Source organism: Salminus brasiliensis, chromosome 23 (genome assembly GCF_030463535.1).
Source record: "Salminus brasiliensis chromosome 23, fSalBra1.hap2, whole genome shotgun sequence".
Lineage (NCBI taxonomy): Eukaryota > Metazoa > Chordata > Actinopteri > Characiformes > Bryconidae > Salminus > Salminus brasiliensis.
Window position 1 is genome coordinate 24,979,085 of NC_132900.1, and position 23,143 is coordinate 25,002,227.

At 41.6% G+C, this 23,143-nt stretch overlaps 1 protein-coding gene across 1 annotated transcript in view; it reads right to left on the bottom strand.

The window, feature by feature from the left end:
* Positions 1-1,748: 1,748 nt before the first annotated feature.
* Positions 1,749-23,143, bottom strand: part of me1 (malic enzyme 1, NADP(+)-dependent, cytosolic) — an 86,783-nt gene continuing 65,388 nt past the window's right edge. The window contains exons 7-14 of the mRNA XM_072668930.1: positions 11,439-11,548; positions 10,829-10,926; positions 10,023-10,136; positions 9,832-9,937; positions 8,809-8,951; positions 6,178-6,351; positions 3,743-3,841; positions 1,749-1,972 (exon numbers count right to left, since the gene is read on the bottom strand). Of these exons, the coding sequence (XP_072525031.1) occupies positions 1,805-1,972; positions 3,743-3,841; positions 6,178-6,351; positions 8,809-8,951; positions 9,832-9,937; positions 10,023-10,136; positions 10,829-10,926; positions 11,439-11,548 (1,012 nt within the window). The 3' untranslated portion in view covers positions 1,749-1,804. The remainder of the gene's footprint in view (positions 1,973-3,742; positions 3,842-6,177; positions 6,352-8,808; positions 8,952-9,831; positions 9,938-10,022; positions 10,137-10,828; positions 10,927-11,438; positions 11,549-23,143) is intronic.

Sequence of the window (23,143 nt, forward strand, 5' to 3'; positions counted from 1 at the left end):
AAACAGCACTCAATACTTCTATCTAACCTGGATTACTGCAGCAATGCAGCATAGAATGGAGTCGATCAGTCTGTGGCACTGCTCAGGTGTTATGAGAGCCCAGGTTGCTCTGATAGTGGCCCTCAGCTCTTCTGCATTGTTGGGTCTGGTGTATCGCATCTTTTCTCTTCACAGTACCCCATAGATTTTCTATGGTCTTAAGGTCAGGCGAGTTTGCTGGCTAATTAAGAACAGGGATATCATGGTCCTTACTAGCTGAGGTTTTTCTTGGGGAAATAGCAAAGCACTTTTGTACGTCGCTCTGAATAAGAGTGTCTGCTAAATGCCTTAAATGTAAATATCCTTAAACCAGGTACTGGTAGCTTTGGCACTGTGTGCAGGTGCCAAGTCCTGTTGGAAAATAAAATCTGCATCTCCATAAAGTTGGTCAGCAGCAGGAAGCATGAAGTGCTCTCAAACTTCCTGGTAGACGGCTGCGTTGACATTTGGACCTCAGAAAACACAATGGACCAACACCAGCAGATGACATGGCACCCCAAACCATCACTGACTGTGGAAACATTACACTGGACCTCAAGCAGAGAACATAACTTTGGACCACTCAGCAGCAGTCCAGTCCTTTTTGTCTTTAGCCCAGGAGAGACGCTTCTGACGCTGTCTCTTGTTCAAGAGTGGCTTGACACAAGGAATGTGACAGCTGAAACCCATGTCTTGCATACATCTGTGTGTGGTGGTTCTTGAAGCACTGACTCCAGCTGCAGTCCACTCTTTGTGAATCTCCCCCACATTTTTGAATGGGTTTTGTTTCACAATCCTGTCCAGGGTGCGGTTATCCCTATTGCTTGTATACTTTTTTCTACCACATCTTTTCCTTCCCTTCACCTCTCTATTAATGTGCTTGGACACAGAGCTCTGTGAACAGCCAGCCTCTTTAACAATGATCTTTTGTGTCTTGCCTTCCTTGTGCAAGGTGTCAATGGTTGTCTTTTGGACAACTGCCAAGTCAGCAGTCTTCCCCATGATTGTGGAGCCAACAGAACTAGACCGAGAGACCATTTGCAGGTGTTTTGAGTTAATTAGCTGATTAGAGTGTGGCACCAAGTGTCTTCAATATTGAACCTTTTCACAATATTCAAATTTACTAAATTTGAGGTTTTCATTAGTTGTCAGTTATAACCATCAAAATTAAAAGAAATAAACTCTTGAAATATATCAGTCTGTGTGTAATGAATGAATATAATATACAAATTTCACTTTTTGAATGGAAGTACTGAAATAAATAAACTTTTTTTTAGATCAAAACCTCAGAGCTCTACTTTGATCTAAAAGAACAAAGTAAGTTGAGATGAAACTAAATGACATCGATTAAGTGTGCATAGAGAGAGAGAAGGCACATTTCTTCCCATCCTAATGTTTATTTTATGGTGCTGTGTTTATACTGTGGGACAGAATTGATTTCCAAGGCGTCAGTCAAAGCTCTGCCACAAACTCGCCGTTCCCTCCCACTGTGATGTCCAATTTCTCCTGCGGTCACATGCAGCCATTTGCAGAGCTCTTCTGAAAGCCTCTTTATTCCCAATGTGTGAAACCCACCTGATGTTTTCAGTTGGAAAGTGTCTCTCAATCAAAACAGATCTTTACGTTTTAGGTAAAAGGTGCTTTATTCAGTGCTCATGTGCGCCTCTTTGGATCATAGCTAGCAAATACATCAAGTAAAAACACTCCTGTGCCTTTCAAACGGATGCATAGTCATTTCGTTGTAATATATTATTAAGTATATATCTGAGTATTCTGTGAAATTTGGTCACAGTTTGCAGTTCTGAATGGACATGGCCTCCTGTGGCCAGCCATATGAATCCACGGCGAAGTCGTCGTAATCCGTGTTGAAGACGAGTGAACGGACAAATGCTTCCTTATCAGCGGGTTCCGGGTACTGAGTCGCTATCTTGTGTTGGTACGCGTACTCCACGATCTGTTAACACAACATAGCACACACAGAGCACACAGATTAGTGAGGTCACGCTGCCTCAAATGTTCACCAAAGTCATGATTCAGTTTGCACCGCGGTTTGGACCTCACCAAGGTCATAGGGCTATAGGGTAGGAACGGTAGGGACATGCCCCAACCAATATCCAGTGACTACTGATATGCCCCTAGCAATAACTACAAATAACTAAGTCTTGCCTCCTTTACATACATTGCTAACAGGACTGGCTTTACAGTTTCTTGCTAATGTGCGAGAGGCTGTGGATGTAAGAAGTGGCAAAGCTTTATGAGAGACACCATTCAACAGATGTGCTCAAAATCACTGCTCTGACTGTGACTTGGTGATATGTTGGTAGTGAGATTCAGTATTGTGATGGATGTTAGGCTGAGGGTTCATCAATGTATGTCTGAAATGAGAGCTTTGAATAGGCAAATGTCTCGCTGTCTCAATGTTTATATAGCATGCACCAGTGTGTTAGTTTATCAAGTGACAGAAGCAATCCTGCCAAATAGTAGTTTGTAAATTTTACATCTCACATTACAAAATGAATTAACCCCTTAAAAGTTTATGGTCCACCAGTGGGCCAAAGAAGTTATTACAAATTATGGTAATTCTTATTACCATATTAATTCTGGTAAATTACCAGAGAATAGCCCCACCAGTTTGTACAGAAGTTCGTGTAGTTACTGAGTAATACACTGTAGTGTGTAATAGGCCTTGCCGCGTTAAGGGGTTTCCTCAGTTCAGTATGGACTTGTTTAGATGTTCTATTATGAAGCATGGAATGCTGCTGGTTATATAATCACAATAGTGTAATTAATGTCTCAGAAACTGACAAAATGTTGACTCCCTTTGTGAGTGTGTTGGCTACCATATCTATAACTTAAGAATCTAGATGGCAAAGAATTGCTGTCTGAAGTCTATCACAAATGCAAAAAGCCTCCAAAAAGCCAAAAAAGCTTCCAGGGGGCCCCTGTGGACCGCTTTTATGTTGCCTTCAATGTCAAAATCAAACCTGTGCCCTAACTGTTTGGTATGAGTTCGGTACAAGGGGGTGGGGGTGGGGTATGTTAAGGTTAGGGTTAGGATTTAGGGTTGATTCAGGGGTACAGTTAAGGATATGGTTTGGGGTTAGTTGCAGGGTTACATTCATTGGACATTTACATAGTCGAGTTCAGCTGCATTTAATACATAATTCAGTTCAATACTGAACACAGAATGTCTAGTGAGCATCTACTATGCATCTTATCATCAATACTGGGCTTTAATCAGTAAGTCACTATGGCCTGTGGGACCACTACAGGTGTTGGGCACAATACGCATCGGAGTACAGTCAGTAACACATGGCATTGAGTGGCGTACTGCTTTTGTAGCAGTTTTGTAGCTTTATCAATAATAAATTAAGGCTAATACATTTTTCTCCAAGTAATATTAAATGTATGGTTGCCAAGCAACATCATGGAGAGTGTGTTGGTTTTAATAATGCATTGCTTTCAGAAAACAGCAAAAAATAAACACAACAAAATACATGTATCATCAGTAAGCTCAGTAAACAATTTGCTCTCATGTACTGTGAGCTAAAGTTGCCAGGCAACATCGCAGAATGAGATTCCCAATGAGATCCATAGATCTATCTTGACAACACATCAGTAAATCTGGTGCTGTCCTTTCTGGCCCACAATCCTAAATAGGTATTGTGAACACAGAAGATAACTCTCAGTGAGTGAATTGCTATTAATATTTCTGCAGTCTCACCTTTACTGCTATCTTGAAGGAAACTTGCTGAATGCTGGTGAGAGGTGGATACAGTCTACCCTCAGCCAGATCCTTCTCAGTCACCAGCTGCGCAATCGTCTGAAGATAATAAAAACAATTTAAATGTAAATAGCACCAAAAGAGAGGTGTTTATGGCTTTGTCTAACCTGAAACCTAGGCTTACACTTGCTTAAAGGGCTCAAACTATATAAATTCCAGTAGTGACGATGAGGTGTTTAAAAACTCCAGCAGCACTGCTGTGTCTGATCCATTCACTGTCACTGTAGTGCTGAGAATGACCCACCACCCAAATACTACCTGCTCCGTGGTGGTCCTGAACAGGAAGAACAGGGTGAAAGGTGTTAATGTTATGGCTGATCGGTTTATAACTTTAATGTAAATTAACTGCAGGGGCAGGGCTAAAAAATATGTTAAAAGCCCCAAATTGGCTGTTTTTGCTGTTGGATTGGGGATTGCATGATACATTTTGATACTGTACCATGTTTATACACTACATTAAACCTTGCCAAAGAGTTATACGTTCCATCTTCAATGATATGGGTGCTGTTAAAGCGTAAAGAAAGCAGAAAAAGACCAGAAAACAAAAGCAAATACTTTTTGAAACAGCGATTTCCCCCTATTCCCCTTATTTTTCTGGGTACACTTTCTTGAAGCTTACATATGTGTGGGAGTTTAGAGCGACAGAAGCAAATCATCTGAACTGTCAAGTCAAATTTTGATGCCGTAGCAACAGAGGCGCCTCCGAATCATAGAATGTGTCACTTTCCCGGAGGAAAACTCAGAGCTAATCCTTCTGCAGTGTCTGACTGAGGCTCCATATAATAGCCTCTATTCCGCAGCTCATTTGAAGTGATTCAGTTTGTGTGAAAAAACTATTTTTACCCTTAGAAGTAGCAGCTATGTAATTTTACAATGGAGAAGTTCTTTAAGTGTTTTAGTCAAAGTAAATTTTATGTTTATGTGGTCAAAAAAATTTAAAATAGAATCATGTCCAAATGTTTGTGGGCACCCCTTTTAACTAATGCTTTGAGCTACTTTAAGTTGCACCCATTGCTGGCTCAGATGTGCAAATGCACACACAACTTCTTGTCTAATCCCTGTAGCATTGATCTGTGGAGCAGTGGAACTGTGCTCTCTGAAATGATGGTGATCCATCCAATACATTTGGAATCAACTGGGGAGTTGAGGGTAAGGTGGGATGGGGATCATCCAACATTCTGACCTCACTAATGCTGAATGGTAGCTGAATGCAATTAAATCCTTACAGCAATGCTCCTCCAAAATCTAGTAGAAAGCCTTCTTCCCTGGACAGTGGAGACAGTTACTCCAACAAAAGCAGGTTAAACTTTTTTTAACCTCTGATTTCAGAAGAAACAATGAATAAGCAGATGTCTCAATACTTTTGTCCATACAGTGGGTTTAATGCAATGTTGGAAAATGATTTTAAAATAAATAAATAAATAAGTTAGAGTGCTGCAGAGGCTAAAGGCCACTCCAATCCTGCAATCACCCAACTCATTAAAACAGTACAGCAAACAGACACTAGTTACAAATCCCAGTGTTCTAAGGGTTAATCTGACTGCTACCCAGCAGCTTGTTTAACTGTGAGGCTGTGGTGTGTCATTAAATCTGCAGGTTGTTTCTGCAATGTCAAGCTGACCCTGGACCTGGTCAAGGCCCAATTGTCCCCAATTGGCATCACACTGGTTTGAATGGGGGAAAAAGCTTGTCGGCACAATCGAACACAATGACGGAGGCCAGAGGGGGAGTTTTGTGGGGTCTTGCACTCTTTTTAAAGTGCTTAGGTGAAATATTCAAATTTACACAATTTTCATTTTTACCACAAATGTATTCGAACCAGCCAAGACATCCAAAGTTTGTCTGTATCTTTAGTTTTGTGTTGGAGCTCCAAGGCTAAAGCTGGGCCTAAAGTACTGTAGGGCCTAAATGCACAGCCTGATTTACCTCCAATTTGCCTTATCCCATAAATGTTAGGCTTCCGGAGTGATTCAAGGCCTCCAGGTATCTTTAAATGCAGTTTAATCGATGCAAACTGGACTCAATTTGTGCCTGAACAAGCTGACTCCGGATTTGTAGAACCTTTGTAGGTCTTTGTGGATCTGGTACCTTGCTTAAAGCTGTTTGGGTGTGCAGAGAGAGAAACAGGAGGTTATCTCGGAAGTCAGAGGGGTCATCAATCTTATCTGCAAAGGGCTGGAGTGGCTACACATTTCGACCACTGTTGATTCTACTTGGTTAAAAGCTTAAGTAGTTATTGGAAAGAAGCTCCTGAAATGAAAACCTGCAGCCAGAGTGGCCCTTTGCAGATATGAGCGATGACCCCTGTTGAAAGAGGTCAGTGAGACAGAGAGAGAGATAAAGGGGACGAGAAAGAGGGAGAGTGTGTGTATTACCTCTGCTGTAATGAGGAATATGTCCTCAGAGATGTTCCTCATGGCACAGGCTGTGACTCCCAGCCCCACTCCAGGGAAAACATAGGCGTTGTTACCCTGACCAGGGTAAAACCTCCGTCCATCCACCAAAGTCACGGGGTCAAATGGACTGCCACTGGCAAATATACCCCTACCCTGCAACACAAATATTGAATGTACACTGTTGAATGTTCAGTACAATAATGGTTCTTCTATGGCATCACGCAAAGAATCCTTCGTAGAACCTATATTTTACAGCTGTTTTCATATGGAAACTTAGCTCCGGACATTATCTGGAGTTACCCTTTTGCACATGTAGCGATTGGGGCAATGCCTGTGTAGCTTGTACAGAAGGCGCAGTATGACGCAAAGAGCATGTTTGCACCTGGCAACAATAATCTCTAATCAAAACTGTCCTGCTCCTTTAGTCTGTGAACAGGTTAGAGGAACGGTGGTGGTTCTACAACAGGGTGGAGCAATATACGGTTATCACTGAGACAGGCTAACATGTTAGAAGGACTACCTGAACCGCAAGGGAACTCCCTCTGTAATACTGCAAGCACATACCAGTAAGTAAACGAGTACCACACAGTGAGAAAGATGGTACAGAGAGACGTCCGATCCATAATAATAATTACTAGTAACGGCCCAAAGGTTTTTTACGTATCTGACCGGAGTCTCTTAATGCTGATTATCGGCCAAAAGAGATCCGATCCGATCTGATCCGATCTTTGTGTTTCTATAAATAATAAAAATAATGCTGCCCCACAACTTAGGTAATATGTGCTAATAAACAATAGGAAACAGCAGTAAAATCACTATTTTAGTAACAGTTTCTATAATCAGACCAAAATCTGATCTACTTTGTTTGGAGCAACTTTTTAAGCGACTGTGGTCAGGTAGGTCAGTATGACTGGACTGTAAGATATTAAACACTATAGAGTTCTATAGTGTTTAATATCTTGCAGTCCAGTCTGACTGACCTACCTGACCATTCAGCTCCCAGCTCCTTTACAACTTTGCAGTCAAATCACTTAGTGTGTGTGTGTGTGTGTGTGTGTGTGTGTTAGCCTTCTCCTCAGTTATGAATGTTCAGAGCTAGTTTAGAACCACAGAATGGAGTGTGGTTCTCTCGCTGGTAGAACAGAGCATTTCCACGATAGTTTCATGTCTAACCAGGCGTAATTCCAGAGTAAAGCCAGGATGGGAGTAACGTTAGATCTTCCTAAATGAAGGTAATGGAATAAAAGATATTTGTCATATTGCAATTACAACCAAACTGGGTGATTTTGGCAGCGTGGACAAAAAACATTTTCTGGAAGAGTGAAGAGTTTAAATCCTCCTCTTCTGACATATTAACTAACACACTCTTTACCTGCTGTTCTGTGTGCCGTTTGTGGTTTTGCAGCGTCACATTTACAGCAAGGCTCTAAGCTAACTCTAAGCTAAAGTTTTCCTCTCTCCTGAACTTTCTGTTCCACCTTAAATAATGCAGCAGTTTCGGTCTGCTGTTGAAATGTTCACAGTGTAACTGCAGCACTATTTAAGGTGGAATGGAGAGTTAGAATTAGCTTTTGGTTTGGCTGCTAACTGGTAACACCACCACATAAAGCAGTTAAACAAAAGCTCTTTTTTGTTTTGCTCACCAGAAATGACCTGCACATGGGCTCACTCTGACATTACCCAGACTTTATTCTAGGGGGCAGACGGGATAAAGTCTGGGAAATGTCACTCATCCAGCTCGGAAAAGTTATGGGTTAGCGTGCATGTCTAAAAGGGGCTTAAGAGTGTATTTAATGCTTTATTTCGCCATAAAAATGCAAAGAGGTTAAAAAAGATCTTCTTAGTGTTAACATCAAATAAAGAATAAAGACTAATTACTGGGTTCAGAAGATCTTTTACACAATATACATTTACAATTACGTTACTGTTGTTATGGATAGATGGTTCCATCACCACCACTGTGAACAATTCTTTCTCTAGAACAGAGAGTTTTTTTTTTTCGACCCAATTTGGAAGCTCAATTACCCAATCCCCAATCATTTGAACTCCCCCAATCACCAGCAATGCCACCAACACTAGGAGGGTAAAACTAGCACGTCCTCTTGTGACAGACATGTAGAGTTAGCCACCGCCTCTTTTCGAGCTGCCGCTGATGCAGCATTGCTAAGTAGCCAGCGCACCCAGATACAGCAGGTAAGAGACGGCTGTGCTGATCAACATCACACTAGAAGTGATGTGGGGAGGAGGTGTCATCAACCCACCTCTGAGAATGCAAGGCCATGCTTTCATGGACTCCAGGTGCTGATGACAAGCAGCATGACCCAGGATTCGAACCAGCGATCCTTGGATCATAGTGGCAACATTTTAGTCTGCTGGACCACTTTGTTTACATCTTCTCTGGCTTGAGTAGAAATTAAGAATTTGGGTGGAATTACCCTTCAAGTGCTTTGTTGCTTCAACAAAAAAAAAAAGTTTATTTTAAAGCTCAGAAATTTTTACAGAATAAATGTTGGAACGATGTCAAGGCCTCAGCATCAAATCGGTTATCTGTAAGATTATGAACACAGACACACACACACGCATGAACATACACCCATACACTCAGTTTACCTCTGTGAGTGTGTAGCACTGCTCTGCGGTGCACTCAGCCTTGCTGGTGGGGTTGCTGAGGGCGAAGATGATAGGCCGCTTGTTGAATACAGCCATGTCTCGGAGGATCTGCTCTGTGAACGCGCCCGCAACCGCTGCCACCCCTGAGACCCGGGACAGAAAGTGAGGTCATTTACACCATTCCCTCAGAGGAAAGAGGGATTTCTTTTATCCCTAGGGTTCACATTGTGCATAAACAGTGATAATTCATTTTTACACATTAATCTTGGCACCCCAGGTCAAACTGTCAAAATGTATTGTGTAAATAAGTCACATCCTTTATAGAGGCACACTTTTAATAGACAATTACTGTTCATTTAAAGCACCGCTATGTAGCATTTTTATCTTAAAGTAACAAATTCAAAATCATTGAGGTGCTCAACTGACTAACAGAGAGAATGGCCTCTCAGCTGTTGCTATTTGGCACGCTGCTAACTGCAGTAACTGCGTAACACTGCAGAACACTGCAGAGACATATTCAGTGTATCTCTCAGCCTGTCCAGAAAAACGTGTGGTGGCTCAAAGTGTGAATTACACTTCCCGACTGTAGGGGGAGCCAAGAAGCCAATTTTCCATACATACCAATTTTCCATAGCGTTGCTTTAATAAATTTAACAGATTGGAAACTAACAGAACAAACAATGTGGCATGTGCAATGATTATGGGACATTTTATAAGTTATGTTTTTTAGGAATTTTATCATTAGATTCATTCAGCAAATAAATTATATAGATATTATATATAATAGAAATTGTGTCTAAAATAATAAATAAAGCATTTTTTAAGTTCTTCAACATAGTATTTGAACAGGGGTACCTAAGCTTTTGCACATGGCTGTATGTAAATGAAACACTCTTTCTAACTTAATTGTGAATGGGCAGGGCTAAACTGCTGTAGACTGAATAGGTGGATATGTGTGACTGTGACATCACTAGGTTAGTGATTGCGTGTCTGTGTGTGTGTGTGTATGTTTAATCTATTTACCAATGATGGCAGTGGGCTTCAGCTCCCGAACCACGTCCTCCAGCTTCTTCATCTGACTGTGCTCATGGGCAAACCGCTCTTTCTCAGCAGTAAGGTGATCACGACCCTAAAAATGTATTACCTTTGGAAATGTACTTTTGGAAACAGGCACATAATGCTGGTGCTGTTATGTACAGTGTTTGTGAAAGTACCTTAACGATCAGTCCTTTAGAGTCCACCATCCAGATCTTCTTCAAGCACTCAGCATGTGGGACTCCCTCTTTTTCCATTGCCATGGCTATCAGCTCAGCTATTCCCATAGCAGCCTGGATACGTAAATGCATACAATCGTACCAATGTAAACAATGAAATACAGTTACTTTACCCTATAAAGTGACTTTTAAATAGGCAAGGAATTGCATCAAGAGAGAGGAAAGTTTAGCTTAATTAAAATAAATACTTTTTAATGGTTCTGTATTAATGACCAATCAACTTGTAAAACATGTATAGCCCTGCAAGCCCTAAGTTTTGTGACCCATAGTCATAGTATAGACTACATTATATATTGTAGTCTGTAATATTTTGGAGCATTACATTGGGGATTCAATTGCATTCACTGACAAGAGTTAGTGAGGTCAGGATGTGATGACGTGTTGGGATCATTCCAGAGAACACAGTTCTACTGCTCCACAGCTTAATGCTGGTGGGTTTTATACCCCTCTGTCTCACACCTGGAATTAGGGATGGTGTCAATAGGTTCCTGTTTATTTGATTCAGAGAGTCCTATTCTATCTATTCTATGGCAATACTTCAATACTTCCTGGAACTTGAGCTGTGCATGTGTACATTTGCACTTCTGTGTCAGCAGAACTTAACTTAAGTGCAACTTAAAGTAGCTGAATGCATCCTTTAGAAGAGGTGTCCATAAACCTTTGGACATGTAGTGTAGTATAAAAACACAACATGACTTCAAACATAACTAGAATCAACACACACACACACACACACACACACATACCTCTCCCGCTCCCTGGAAGACAATGGTATGATCCGACATCTTGCTCTTGGTAACGCGAAGAGCGGCCAGCAGGCCGGCCACCGCCACCGCCGCTGTACCTGTGGGGTCAGCCAATGACAGAGCAGGTAAGTGACAGGTTGGATAAGTCAAATTGGTCCTGTGTTTCCCTTCATTATGCCAGAAAGGGGGTGGCCTAGAAGAACCACTTTTGGGGTTCCCTACAGCAGTGGTTCTCAAACTGATCCTCAGTCTACCCAAATAGCAAAACATCAGTACAGAGCAGAGGCTTCCTAACAACAGGTTTGGTAAGAGAGACCAGGGACCAGTGTGAAGTGGAGGGATGTATGCAGGCTGTCATGTGGCAAGATAGACCCCAGAGAAAGCCCTTTATTCTCTATATTTTCCATTACTTTACCATCATCAACATTCCATCTCAAACTCAGAACACAAGTGTAGGATCACTGGCAGGTTTGGATAGTAAATAAAAGGGCTATGTTTGTGCTGTCATGGCGACAACTGGTACCTCAATTTCACACCACACCCCACTCTAAATGTGTTCATCTCAAGCACTGAATTATGAAAGATCAGCATTTACATTTAGAGCCAGTACCTTGAATATCGTCGTTGAAGGTGAGATATTTATTGCGGTATTTGTTAAGCAGGCGGAAAGCATTGATGTTGGCGAAATCCTCAAACTGGATCAGACAGTCCATCCCATACCTGCAGATAAAGAAAACCGCAATGATTATAATGAACAATGTAGAGCATTTCAAAGACACTAATAGCATACGTTCTTCTTGCGTTTCTCCTGAAACCAAGGGTATTCATATTCATAGGGAGTTTGTCCACCTTTTGTCCCCCTTTGCAGATGTATTCTTCTGGAAAATATCTACATTGCTGAGAAGATTTGACTGCATTCAGCCCTGAGAGTGAAAGCATTAGTCAGGTGAGGTCCTGATGATAGATAATCAGAGGTAGTGGGTGGAGCTTCATTATTCTAGAGAACTGTATACTACACAGAGCATCCCGATGTATCAGCCAGAGTATTTCTAAGGAGATTCCACAAGCTGTGTGTGCACAAATGAACACGCTAAAGCTACCCTCTCAATAAATGATAATGCTAATTAGAAGAGGTGTCTGGATACGTTCGGACCTACTTTACTGGGTAACACTTTATTTAAGCCTAATTAGGCCTAAAAGTGGTGCTAGGCTTTGGTCCGGGTCCTAAACATGTCTCCAGACTAATCCTTTGATATGAGGATATGCAAATAGAGCGGGACCCTTTACTAGCAATAGTGTTCCACCCCGTCTGTCACCTCTTTTTAACTCAGCCAAATCTGGCAGCCCTAGTTCCACTAATCAGAGGGTGTGCATTGGCCTTCTAGCTCAAAGCAGGAGCCACTGGAACTCCAACCCAAAGATCTCTTATGCACATTCTCCTCCCCCTCTTACAGTCTCCTCTTTCATTACCATATGCTGATGGTGAGGTTCGACCTTGCAAAGATGACTACATTAAAAACACAATTTGGCAGAAATGCATATAATGGGGTGTGTCAATCAAGCTCTGTTTCAGACTGCACAAGAGAGCAGCAGCAGACTCAAAAACCTGCATTATCAGCACACAAACTAGCCGAGAAGGTCAGCTTTTATTGCTTTTCTGCCAACTGTGTAATTGAGATTCAGTAATTAATCATGACAGCCCGGGACTTGATTAGACATTCCGGATAACAAAAGCACATCATGATTAAAAAGAAGTCGCGCTGGATGAGACAGGACAGTTTGCGCCTGCGGATAATGAAGCCTCACCATGAATAAAGTGAACTGGTGGAGAGTGTCCAAGTCATATCTGCATAATGAAGACTAACAATGAGAGCTAAGAAACCCTCCAACCCTCAGCAGTCTCTTCTCCATTTCCCCAAAAACGTTCATCTCTAAACTCATCTCTTGAAACACATCTAGATCTTCATTTGTTGGCAAATGGACGTGGTTTAGACCACGGTGATACTTTAGTCTATAAACACAAATGTAAACTTCTGCTCTGAGCTGAACGGTGGAGTAAATGGAACCTCAATAACTTCTGCTGAAGGGTTCTTTAGGGAGACGTCTTCTACGGCACTTAGCAAGGAATCCTACTGGGCACCATTACTATTGTACTAGTGTTGTACTAGTGCAATTCTTTGACACAATACTTAATAACATGTTAGCAGCCACCTTAGCAAATACCTAAAATACTATAGCAACACCCAAGCAACCACCAGGAATACCATAGCAACTTCTCAGCAACAAACTAGCAACCACCTGGATACCATAGCTACCACCTAGCACGGACAGCTTTACCCAAGTGGCCACATAGCAAGAGCCTAGCAACAGCCTGTTAATTTGTTAGCAAATTGAGTGTGGCATCACTTCCAGCTTGAGTATAAAGGTTTTAATAAGGTCAGTCCGTGCTGTTTTATAAATTTTCTACATTTATATAGCTTTTAGGTAGAAACAAATAAATGATGATTTTGTGGGTGTATTTACAGAGATGAGATTGATGACAATGTAAGTTCAATGTTTGTTAGCAACGTTAGCCTAGCATCTCCTGTTGTAAACTAATGAAGCACACGTCAGATATCTGGGGTCAATGGTCAATCATGCTCATCTGACTTTTCACCACACTGTTTTTTTTAACCCCTTACCACTCGAAGGCTTATTACACACTAAGGTGTATTACACAGTAACTGCAGGGACTTCTGTACAAACTAGTTGGGCTATTCTCTGGTAATAGAACTTTTTAATAACACTTTGGGCCACTGGGGCTCCATAGGCTTTTTTGGGGTTAAAGTAAAGAGATTCCTTTAACATGTTATACATGGGACTACTGCTCTCAGCTGTGACTCAGTCTTACATCTAATGGCCTTGCCTATTGTGCTAATAATGAGACCAGACTTGAGCTACTCCACTCTTTCACTGCTAATTTCTAAACTACACGTTTAGGTCACTATTTGTCCATCTAGCCTTTGGAAATCTCCAGATGGTCCACTTTTTTCAGTTGTGAGTTCGCCAGCTCCTGGTGCTCCTAACCAAGTCACCAGGAAACCAAACACTTGGGTCAGTTGTGGTGGAGTGAAAATGAGAAGTGTGCTGTTGCACATGTTTTGCACTTGTTTGGTCATCCTGCAGAGGGCGCCATCTAACTGCACCCTACAACCTGTAGATGAAGATGGACAGCAACCATTTGATCTGAGAGTGCTCAGCTTTCTTTGCCTTGGTGTGACTCTTCTCAGACAGCTTTCCTCTTAATGGTATTCAGCTGAAAACTGACTAAGTACTGACAGACTCCATGATTGGTGGATCTGCATCTCTGAAAGCCAAAAGTGAAATCTGGACACAAGCTGGACACACGAGTTTACTGCAATATGTTGTAGTGTTGTTGCAATTGCCCCCAGGGATCAACCATCTTATCAACCATCTAACATAATCGAACAACTGCATGGCAACAACTTAGCAACCACCTGGAACACCAAAGCAACCACCTAACACAGCGGTTTCACCCTAGTGACCACATAGCAACAGCCTAGCAACAGCCTGTGGCTTGTGTGTTATCTTGGGGCTAGTGTGTTAGCCAATGTTCCTGATTTGTGCATTCCATGATCAACGAGGGTGACCACCTTCTGTACAGTACCAAGCAGCCAGCTTACGCAAAGGTACGCAACTCTCCCCATTATGGCCCAAATGTGTCACACAGCCAGGCAGGTAGCAGAGGCCTGGCCTGTGATAAGCAGAGGAACATCCTGAGCACAGCAGGGCAGAACCAATGGAACAGAGGAATCATGGGCTAGATCCGTCTCTGAGAGGCTTTGATAAAACCTCAAGCTGACATGGACAGGAAATTAAAACCTGGGAACAGGACACACTCCAGGACAGAAACTGCTTGGACCTCATCTGTCAATCAGGTCTCCAGGGCAGGAGATAGGGTGGATCATTAGCACTGAACAGAACTGCCAAAGGACTCTCACCATCATCTCTCAGTTTTTCCATCTCATTCTTCGGAATAATCTGTAGACCTTCTCCCCACTGTAAAGAGAAGTTTTCAGCTCACAGCTCATCTCCAAAGTCATATACTTGTATTCTAGCCATTGATAAGAAGGTCAAGCATTTGTGGTGACAACAAAACTCTAAGTGACATTCAGCTGGATACTCACACTGTTACTGTCACAAGACGGGTGGAATCAAAGGTTGTAATGTAAATGTATTGTCCATGTGGAATAATTCTAATATTACTGTTATTAAGCAGTGCTGTGGAAACTTCTGACTCCTTACATTGTCATCTACACCTTCAAAACATCTCTTAGATAATCTTAATATCCAGAATGAAGCTCTAATTACATTAATATCCAATATGTCATTCTAATAACATTAATATCCAGAACCAAGCTATAATAACCTTTATTATCCAGTATCCAGTATGTAGCGCTGATAACATTAATATCCAGAATGTAATTCTAATAGCATTAATATCCAGAGTGAAGTTCTAATAGCATTAATATCCAGAGTGAAGCTCTAATAATATTAATATCCAGAATAAAGCTCTAATAACATTAATATCCAGAGTAAAGCTCTAATAGAATTAATATCCAGAATGAAGCTCTAATGACATTAATATCCAATAATATAAATATTAATATCCTGAATTAAGCTCTAATAACATTCATATCCAGAATGTCATTCTAATAGCATTAATATCCAGAGTGAAGCTCTATTAACATTAATATCCAGAATGAAGCTCTAATAACATTAATATCCAGAACCAAGCTATAATAACCTTAGTATCCAGTATGTAGCGCTGATAACATTAATATCCAGAATGTCATTCTAATAACATTAATATCCAGAGTGAAGCTCTAATAACATTAATATCCAGAGTGAAGCTCTAATAACATTAATATCCAGAGTCAAGTTCTAATAACATTAATATCCAGTATGAAGTTCTAATAATATTAATATCCAGAATGAAGTTCTAAAAACATTAATATACAGAGTGAAGCTTCAATAACATTAATATCCAGAGTTAAGTTTTAATAACATTCATATCTAGAATGAGGCTCTAATAACATTAATTTCCAGAATGAAGCTCTAATAATATTAATATCCAGAATGAAATGCTAATAACTTCATATCTAGAATGTCTTGTATTTAAAGTGCTGATCAAATCTAAAGGCATGAATAACTCAACTAAAACGCAAATATTTAACTTGTGTGTGTGTGTGTGTGTGTGTGTGTGTGTGTGTGTGTTATTAATATGACAAGTTACTCAACTAAATGGCAGTGTAGACCCTCTGTGACTTTCACTCAGTAGACACTGGCTCTGTTCTTCCATGTGTGTATGGGGTTTTGATATAACACTCAGTTAGGTAAAGTTTTTCTCTTGGGCTGCACATTGCTTACAAGGTCAATTGTTCGAGGCATAAAGGAAATGAGAACAAAATGAACTCATCTACCACAATGTAACCTTTGTCACCCTGCCAGTTACTCACACTATTACCGTGGAACCATCCTGAAACTGCTGAAAATGTTTTTTCTATGTGGAACAACATTTGTTTTCCCTTCTTTTCACTGATCCACAGGCCTGTACTTTAATTCCTTAACTGCTTCCATTAATCAGCAAAGCTGTATCTCAACCGGACAGCCACTATTTTTCCCAGTGCAGCGTCTGTGGTCACAACAAAAGGAACAGAAAATACATTTTGTACAAAGTCATAACTTTCCAGCATCCTGGTGTGACCCCAATTACTCACACTGTTGCAGAAGGGTAGAATAACAGACCAATGACATTCTGAGGAGAGGCCATAGCAGCACCTCCTGGTGGCAGTCAGAGGAACATTGAGGTCACTAGGGTTCAGAGATAAGGCCAGACCTCCCAGGCCAGTGAAACACACCCTGCTGTCTGGGGCAGTCAGGGTTAGGCTTTGGGTTAGACTTCGGTTAGGGCTAGTTTCAAATTTGGGTTTGGCGCCTGGTCAAGTTCAAGGTTAGGCTAGCCCCACCATCACATTAAGGGAAAGTGTGACACAGTTCATTTAGAATCTACAGCAGAACCGCCTACAGTACAGGAATTAGCACCGCCAGTCACCGTGAATGTAAACGACACACTCACACTTATTTAGTTAGCGAATCTTAAACTAAGTAGCTAAGATAAGGCATCAAACTGATGCTTAAGCACACAGGCTAGCTAATGTTATGGTCGACTTCAGTAGCTAGCCAATTAAATGGAAAGCCAAGTGCTAACATGGCTATTAACCCCCAGTAACTGAATGGCTAGCAAACTAGCCAATTTGCAACAGTTCTCATTCATTCATGTGCATCAGCTCAAAAAATGTCATCGATTATACAGACAAAAGTAATGGGACACCTACTCATTCATTGTTTCTTCCAAAATCAAGAATATTAATCAAGGGGAGTTTATCTGTTTCTGTTGGAGTTGCTGTCTCTACTGTCTAGGGAAGAAGACTGACTAGAATTTGTTTGCATTCAGTGACAAGAGCATTTGTGAGGTCAGGATGTTGATATGATCATCACAAAAATATGCAGCATCATCATTCCAGAAAACACAGTTACACTGCTCCACAGCTCAATGCTGGGGGGCTTTACACCCCTCTAGCCCACGCCTAGCATTAGGAATGGTCCCACTAGGTTCATGTTGATCTGCCCCAGTAAGTCCTATTCTATTGCCAGTACTTCTCCACACGGACCAGACAATGTTTGTGCACATGCATATTCACAGCTGTGTCAGCAATGGGTGCAACTTAAAGTAGCTGAATGCATTCATTAGAAGGGGTGTCCACAAACATTTGGACATATGGGGCCCTATTTTAGCGACCTTTAGGCAAGCCTTCTATCGCGCACCACGCAACTTTATTTAAGGCATGTCAGTGTATCTTTTGTTGCTATCATAACAAATGGAAAAGTGCACCTTGTGCGGCTGGAAATGTCTCTTTATTAATCGTGGGTGTTTTGGGCGTAACGTACAATAAACCCATCAGCGGGTTACTGGCCATTCATTCCCTTTAAGAGCCAGGTGCGACCAGGTGGCGAGTTGCTATTTCAATGGTGGAAAGCAGGGGTATACACACGTTGGGCACACACCTGTGTTGACAATTCACTGCCAAGATAGAGATGAACGTCCTGAACACCCCACATTTCGAGACCATTCGAGATTGCTATTTAAACAACGCAGGCGGAAGGCCTGAAAGTAGACTGAGTGTAAGGTAGCAATGAGCATCTTGATGCACCTTGCACAGGCTGTAAGAGTGTGTATTGGTCCCATTGTGTATTGGTGAATTTCTATTGAAAATGAATATGCTCATAACATCGATATGAACTACTGAATAACCCCTTAACACTCTAAGTCTTATTACAAACTAAGGTGTATTGTTTAACTTAACTACAGGGACTTCTGTACAAACTGGTGGGGCTATTCCCTGGTAGTAGAAATGTGTATTAACACTTCCATAGGCTTTTTTAAGGGGTTAAATAAATGATATGATTAATTTAATCTGAGCTTATTGGTAAGATTTGAGCATTTTTGGGTTCGATTCCCGGGCTCGACAAGCTGCCACTGTTGGGCCCATGAGCAAGGCTCTTTACCCTCTCTGCTCCCCGGGCGCTGGAGTTGGCTGCCCACCGCTCTGGGTGTGTGTGTGTACTCACTGCCCCTAACACATGTGTGTGTGTTCACTACCAGATGGGTTAAATGCGGAGGACACATTGTACACTGTACAGTGACAAATACGTGCACCTTTACAAATACAGACATGCTATTTACTATCCAAACCCACTAGTGAATCTACATGTCTTATCTTTAAAGGGATGGGATGGATACGTGCAGGGTGTATGAGAAAAAACAGTTCCCAAAGAAAAAGCATTTGCCTAGATGGGCCATTATTTTAGTGTGAACTTTCCATATATGAGACATTTTAGATCCCAAATCTACTCAGATGTATGGTAAAACAGTGTCTCAGGTATCAGACAGTGTATTCATAACCGTGTGGTCTAATAACTTTCTGTAAGGCACCTTTTAGAGGCAGTAAGACTCTACATTTTCAAACATCTCGTTCTATTCACCACCATTGTGAACATTTCTGAACAATTCTAACCGTTTAATAAACTAGCGCTATTACTGTATTACTGTACTGGTACTCTACTATAAATATGCTATCCTCCACCTCAATTATCTCCCGTAATTTCCATTGGCCTTCCTCACCCCTGTATTCAGCCTCTTAAACTCCTCGGAACCACTGATAGTTCCTGGCTTTCCCCCTACTGTTATAACTTAGGAACAACTCAACCTTCCATTGCATGTAGTAATATTAAAAGTCACATAGCATAAGGGGTTAAGAAAGGAATGGGGGTGGTGACTGGTTTGAAAAATAAATTGCCCTCTGTTCTCACTGAAGCCTGTTGTCTCTGAGACACTTCATACCAAACACTGCATCTGGAGATTAACCCAGGGCCAAACCCAATCCTCACAACCACAACTGTGCAGGTTGGGTCGTCTGCCCCGCCTTCGCTTTGTCATGTAGACGGCTGTGGTGAGGCAGAGGTGCTGGAAAGATCATTAAAAGAAGCATGTGACACACTGTCACCTTTAAACACTAGCTCGAAATAGCAGCAGCCGCCATGTAGCCTGAACTTCGTCTGTGTTTTTTCATTCTGTTGTTGAGAATAACAGTGTGTCATCCTCAAAACCAAAGGTCGGCCTAACCCTCGTTTTTAGCGTCCTGCCTTGAGTAAGCAACCTTGAGACACAAACTCTGCTGACTGCATTCAGGGCAAGGCGGCAAATTGTGTACACTTGAGTCTGGGCCAAACCATCGTTTTAAGCCGGCGTAGCACTCAGCAACAGCCGCGCCGAGCTGCTGCAGAGACGACTGATCCGGAGTAGAGAATGAACTTTCAGAAGGGAAAACGAGTTGGAAACATATGCTGTGATTTGTGAAGATATTGAGTCATTTGGCTCAAAACCAGGCGTCTTATCTCCTTCTTCTGCTCTATTCAGCGTTCCTCAATCTGCTGAAATTCTTCAATAGCTTCAGGACAGACGGTGTTGGGTGTAAACTGTCCCAGCATGGTTCTGCTGTGCCGTGATAAGGAGTTCTGAAAATCTAAAACTAATGCAGCAATGTGATGTGATGTGTTATTCATTCTACAAGTATGTCTTGACATCATTCATGCTGGGGAAAAATAGCCTGTCTGATTTAGGCTGGTAAATGTGGTTAAGCTGGTTGACCAGTATAAGCTTTGTTTTTTTTTTAAGTTTGACAGTTTAGCTGATCTACCACCATGGACAACATGACCAAGATGGGCAGCATGTCCAGCATTACCACCTTCACCAAACTAGTCAACCAATTTCTCCAGCCTGAGGGCCAGCTTGATTGAACAATATGACCACCTGGTTGACAGGCATGAACATCATGACCTTGCCAGTGGATCAGCTTGGCCAAGATGGTTGCACAGCATAACCAAGACAGCTGACCGGCATGGCCAGCATAACCAAGTTGGCCCACCAATGACCAGCCTGAAGACCAGCTTGGGCAAGTTGTTCATACTGATAAACCAGCGAGTCCATCAAACTCAAATGAGAAACATGCACTATGCTGGTCAAGGACTAAGCTGATGACCAGCTTTTCACCCATCAAAGACTAGTTTAGACAAGAAAAGCTAACTGTTGAAGGTGTGCCTGTGTGTTTTCTAACAGATGTGAGTCAGCTGATGTTGTATAACATACTTAAGCCCTATTGAGACAGAATTAGTTTTATATGGGGAGGTAGGGTAATGTAATTATTGTGGTTACCTCACCTCTCTGTAATTAGTTTCTCTGTGATTTTAGTCCCATCAAAATGAGCCATGTCAGACATTTTTTACAGACTGCATCAGTAAAAAAATCTGCCATTATTTTGTACCTTTTGTAAACAAAATAACCTCAGGTTATAAGAATCCTGTGTGAATCGACATGTAGGGAAATATTCCACCATATCCTGTGGAAAAAGGAGATTTTGGTGGTCACTATCAAGTATATATGCATGCGTTTAGTTGTGAATATCACAGATACCATTGGTCAATCAAGTCTGTGTCAAACCTCAGTCAAACCCAGAAGACCAACCAAAGGACTCCTCAGAGGCGTAATGCTGCTGGCAGCTTTAGGCAATTCATTATGTAATGTAGCCTATAGTGTACATACGTGTTATGAGCATGTAGCTCTTCATTTTCATACATTTCATACATCAAACATTTCATTACTACTATAAGGAAGTTATAAGATGGTTATTGGTTATTACCACATTTTTTGGAGCTGACTGGTAACAAAATCACATAGCCACTCCCATGTCAGTCATTTATGCCCAGATTTCTTATCCTGTGTGAATCGGTCATAAATTTTACAGACGTCCTGTAGTAAAGTTACATTACTCCACCTCCCCATGTGAAACTAATCCTGTCCGAAAAGAGCTTCAGACTCATAAATGTGTCATGCCAGTCAATGTCATAAGAGTAGAAACGGACAATATGGAAAATAAATGTCTGCGGCTCGAATGACACTGAAGATTACAGAACAGTACTGTATTATACTCTGATCAAATATGCAGTTCAAGAAGAAGATGCAAGGTGGAGAAGTCATTATAGAGGACTTCGCTAGCAGCCAGGAGGAAACTTCCCAGTGTCCCAGTCCAGGCAGATCTAAATGCTAATGATACTTACAACGAATGCGAGCTAGCAATGGTCTGTTCTTTCTTTCATCATTAGCTGCATTAGCATTGTGCCAACTTGCTAATGTTAATAGAACTCTATTCACTCCCACTGTTCAGACTTGGACAGTTCTGTTTGGCTCATTATTGTAATTCTAACCTTGTTTGGTACTGTTTAATGGCTAGCGGCCATTGCTAAGTTACAAAGCAATTAAGGAGGATTGACATACTATATAGACAAAAGTATTAGGACACCAGGTCATTCATTTTTCCCTCCTAAATCAAGGGTATTAAAAAAAGAGTGTATCCTGCTTTTGTTGGAGTAACTGTCTCTACTGTCCAGGCTTTCTACTGAATTCTGGAGCATTACTGTGAGAATTCATAGGGGGGCTTTATACCTGGAATTAGGCATGGTGCCAGTTGGGCTATGTTTATCTGCTCCAGGGAGTCTATCAGTCCCTTTGGTATACACTCATTATTAGCCACATTATTGATCAGCTTAGATTCTTCTAACCCCTCTCTCTCTCCCTCTCTCTCTGCAGAGCACCGGCTTGATCCATCCCAGAGGCTGCAAAAGTCATCTCCAGGCCGCCAGCTACCAGTACAATGCAGCCGCCCCCCATTGCTTCACTATCTGCTGTGATTTACGGCATACGATGAATATTACACACTCGCACCCAACAGGGAAATCATTCACCCAACAAAGCAGGAAGCTCTGGCAGTGGCAACAAGGTCTGTCAGAAGGCCTTGGTCAAAATGCGTTTTCTTATGCTAATAAAACCACCCGGAGCGTCTCTGCGGAATGGACCAGATCCCACATGGCGGATCACTCAGACAAACGGGCGGACAGGGAAAAGAGCTAGAAGACAGAGAGAGCTCCTCTCGACTGTGCGGCCTCTCGACTGAAGGGTTCCCCGCCCAAACCATGCTGTAGAGAAAGCCACAGGCGCACAGGCTCTGTCCAAACACAGCTGTTCCAGCCTTGATCACACACTCATACATACATTCACAACAACCTCCTTATAGCTTCTCAGACATGTTAGCACACTCGCACACACGGCTGTATATTTAGACTGCAGAACGTGCCGGTGTCCTGCGTTTTCTCTCTCCTTTAGAAGAGATGCTCAAAAAAGAAAGATGACTGGGATAAAGTGTGTCCATGAAGCTCTGCTGATCTTCAGTGCTGTGCCTGTTCTCCCCGTTCTCCCTGTTCTCCCTCTGTCCCAGTGGGACCTGCAGGCCTTGAAACGAGCTGAATCTTTGGAACTCGTATTATTTAAAAAACTCACCTAAAGACTCACTTATTGAATATCTGCTATTAATTATTTAATCATTATTAGTACATGTTTTTTTTCAGTTAGCATACACACTTACAAAAAAGAAAAATCTACTATTTCCAATAAGTTTCCAATATGAATTATTCATGATCAACTAAGAATTAATTAGTACTTAATTCATAATTGGATACAGGATAATTTACATAGTTACTGTCCTCAATGAATTATTCAGTATCTACTAAGACTTAATCAACATCCACTATAAATTTTTTTGTAAATACTATGAATTATTCCACATCCATTATGAATTATTC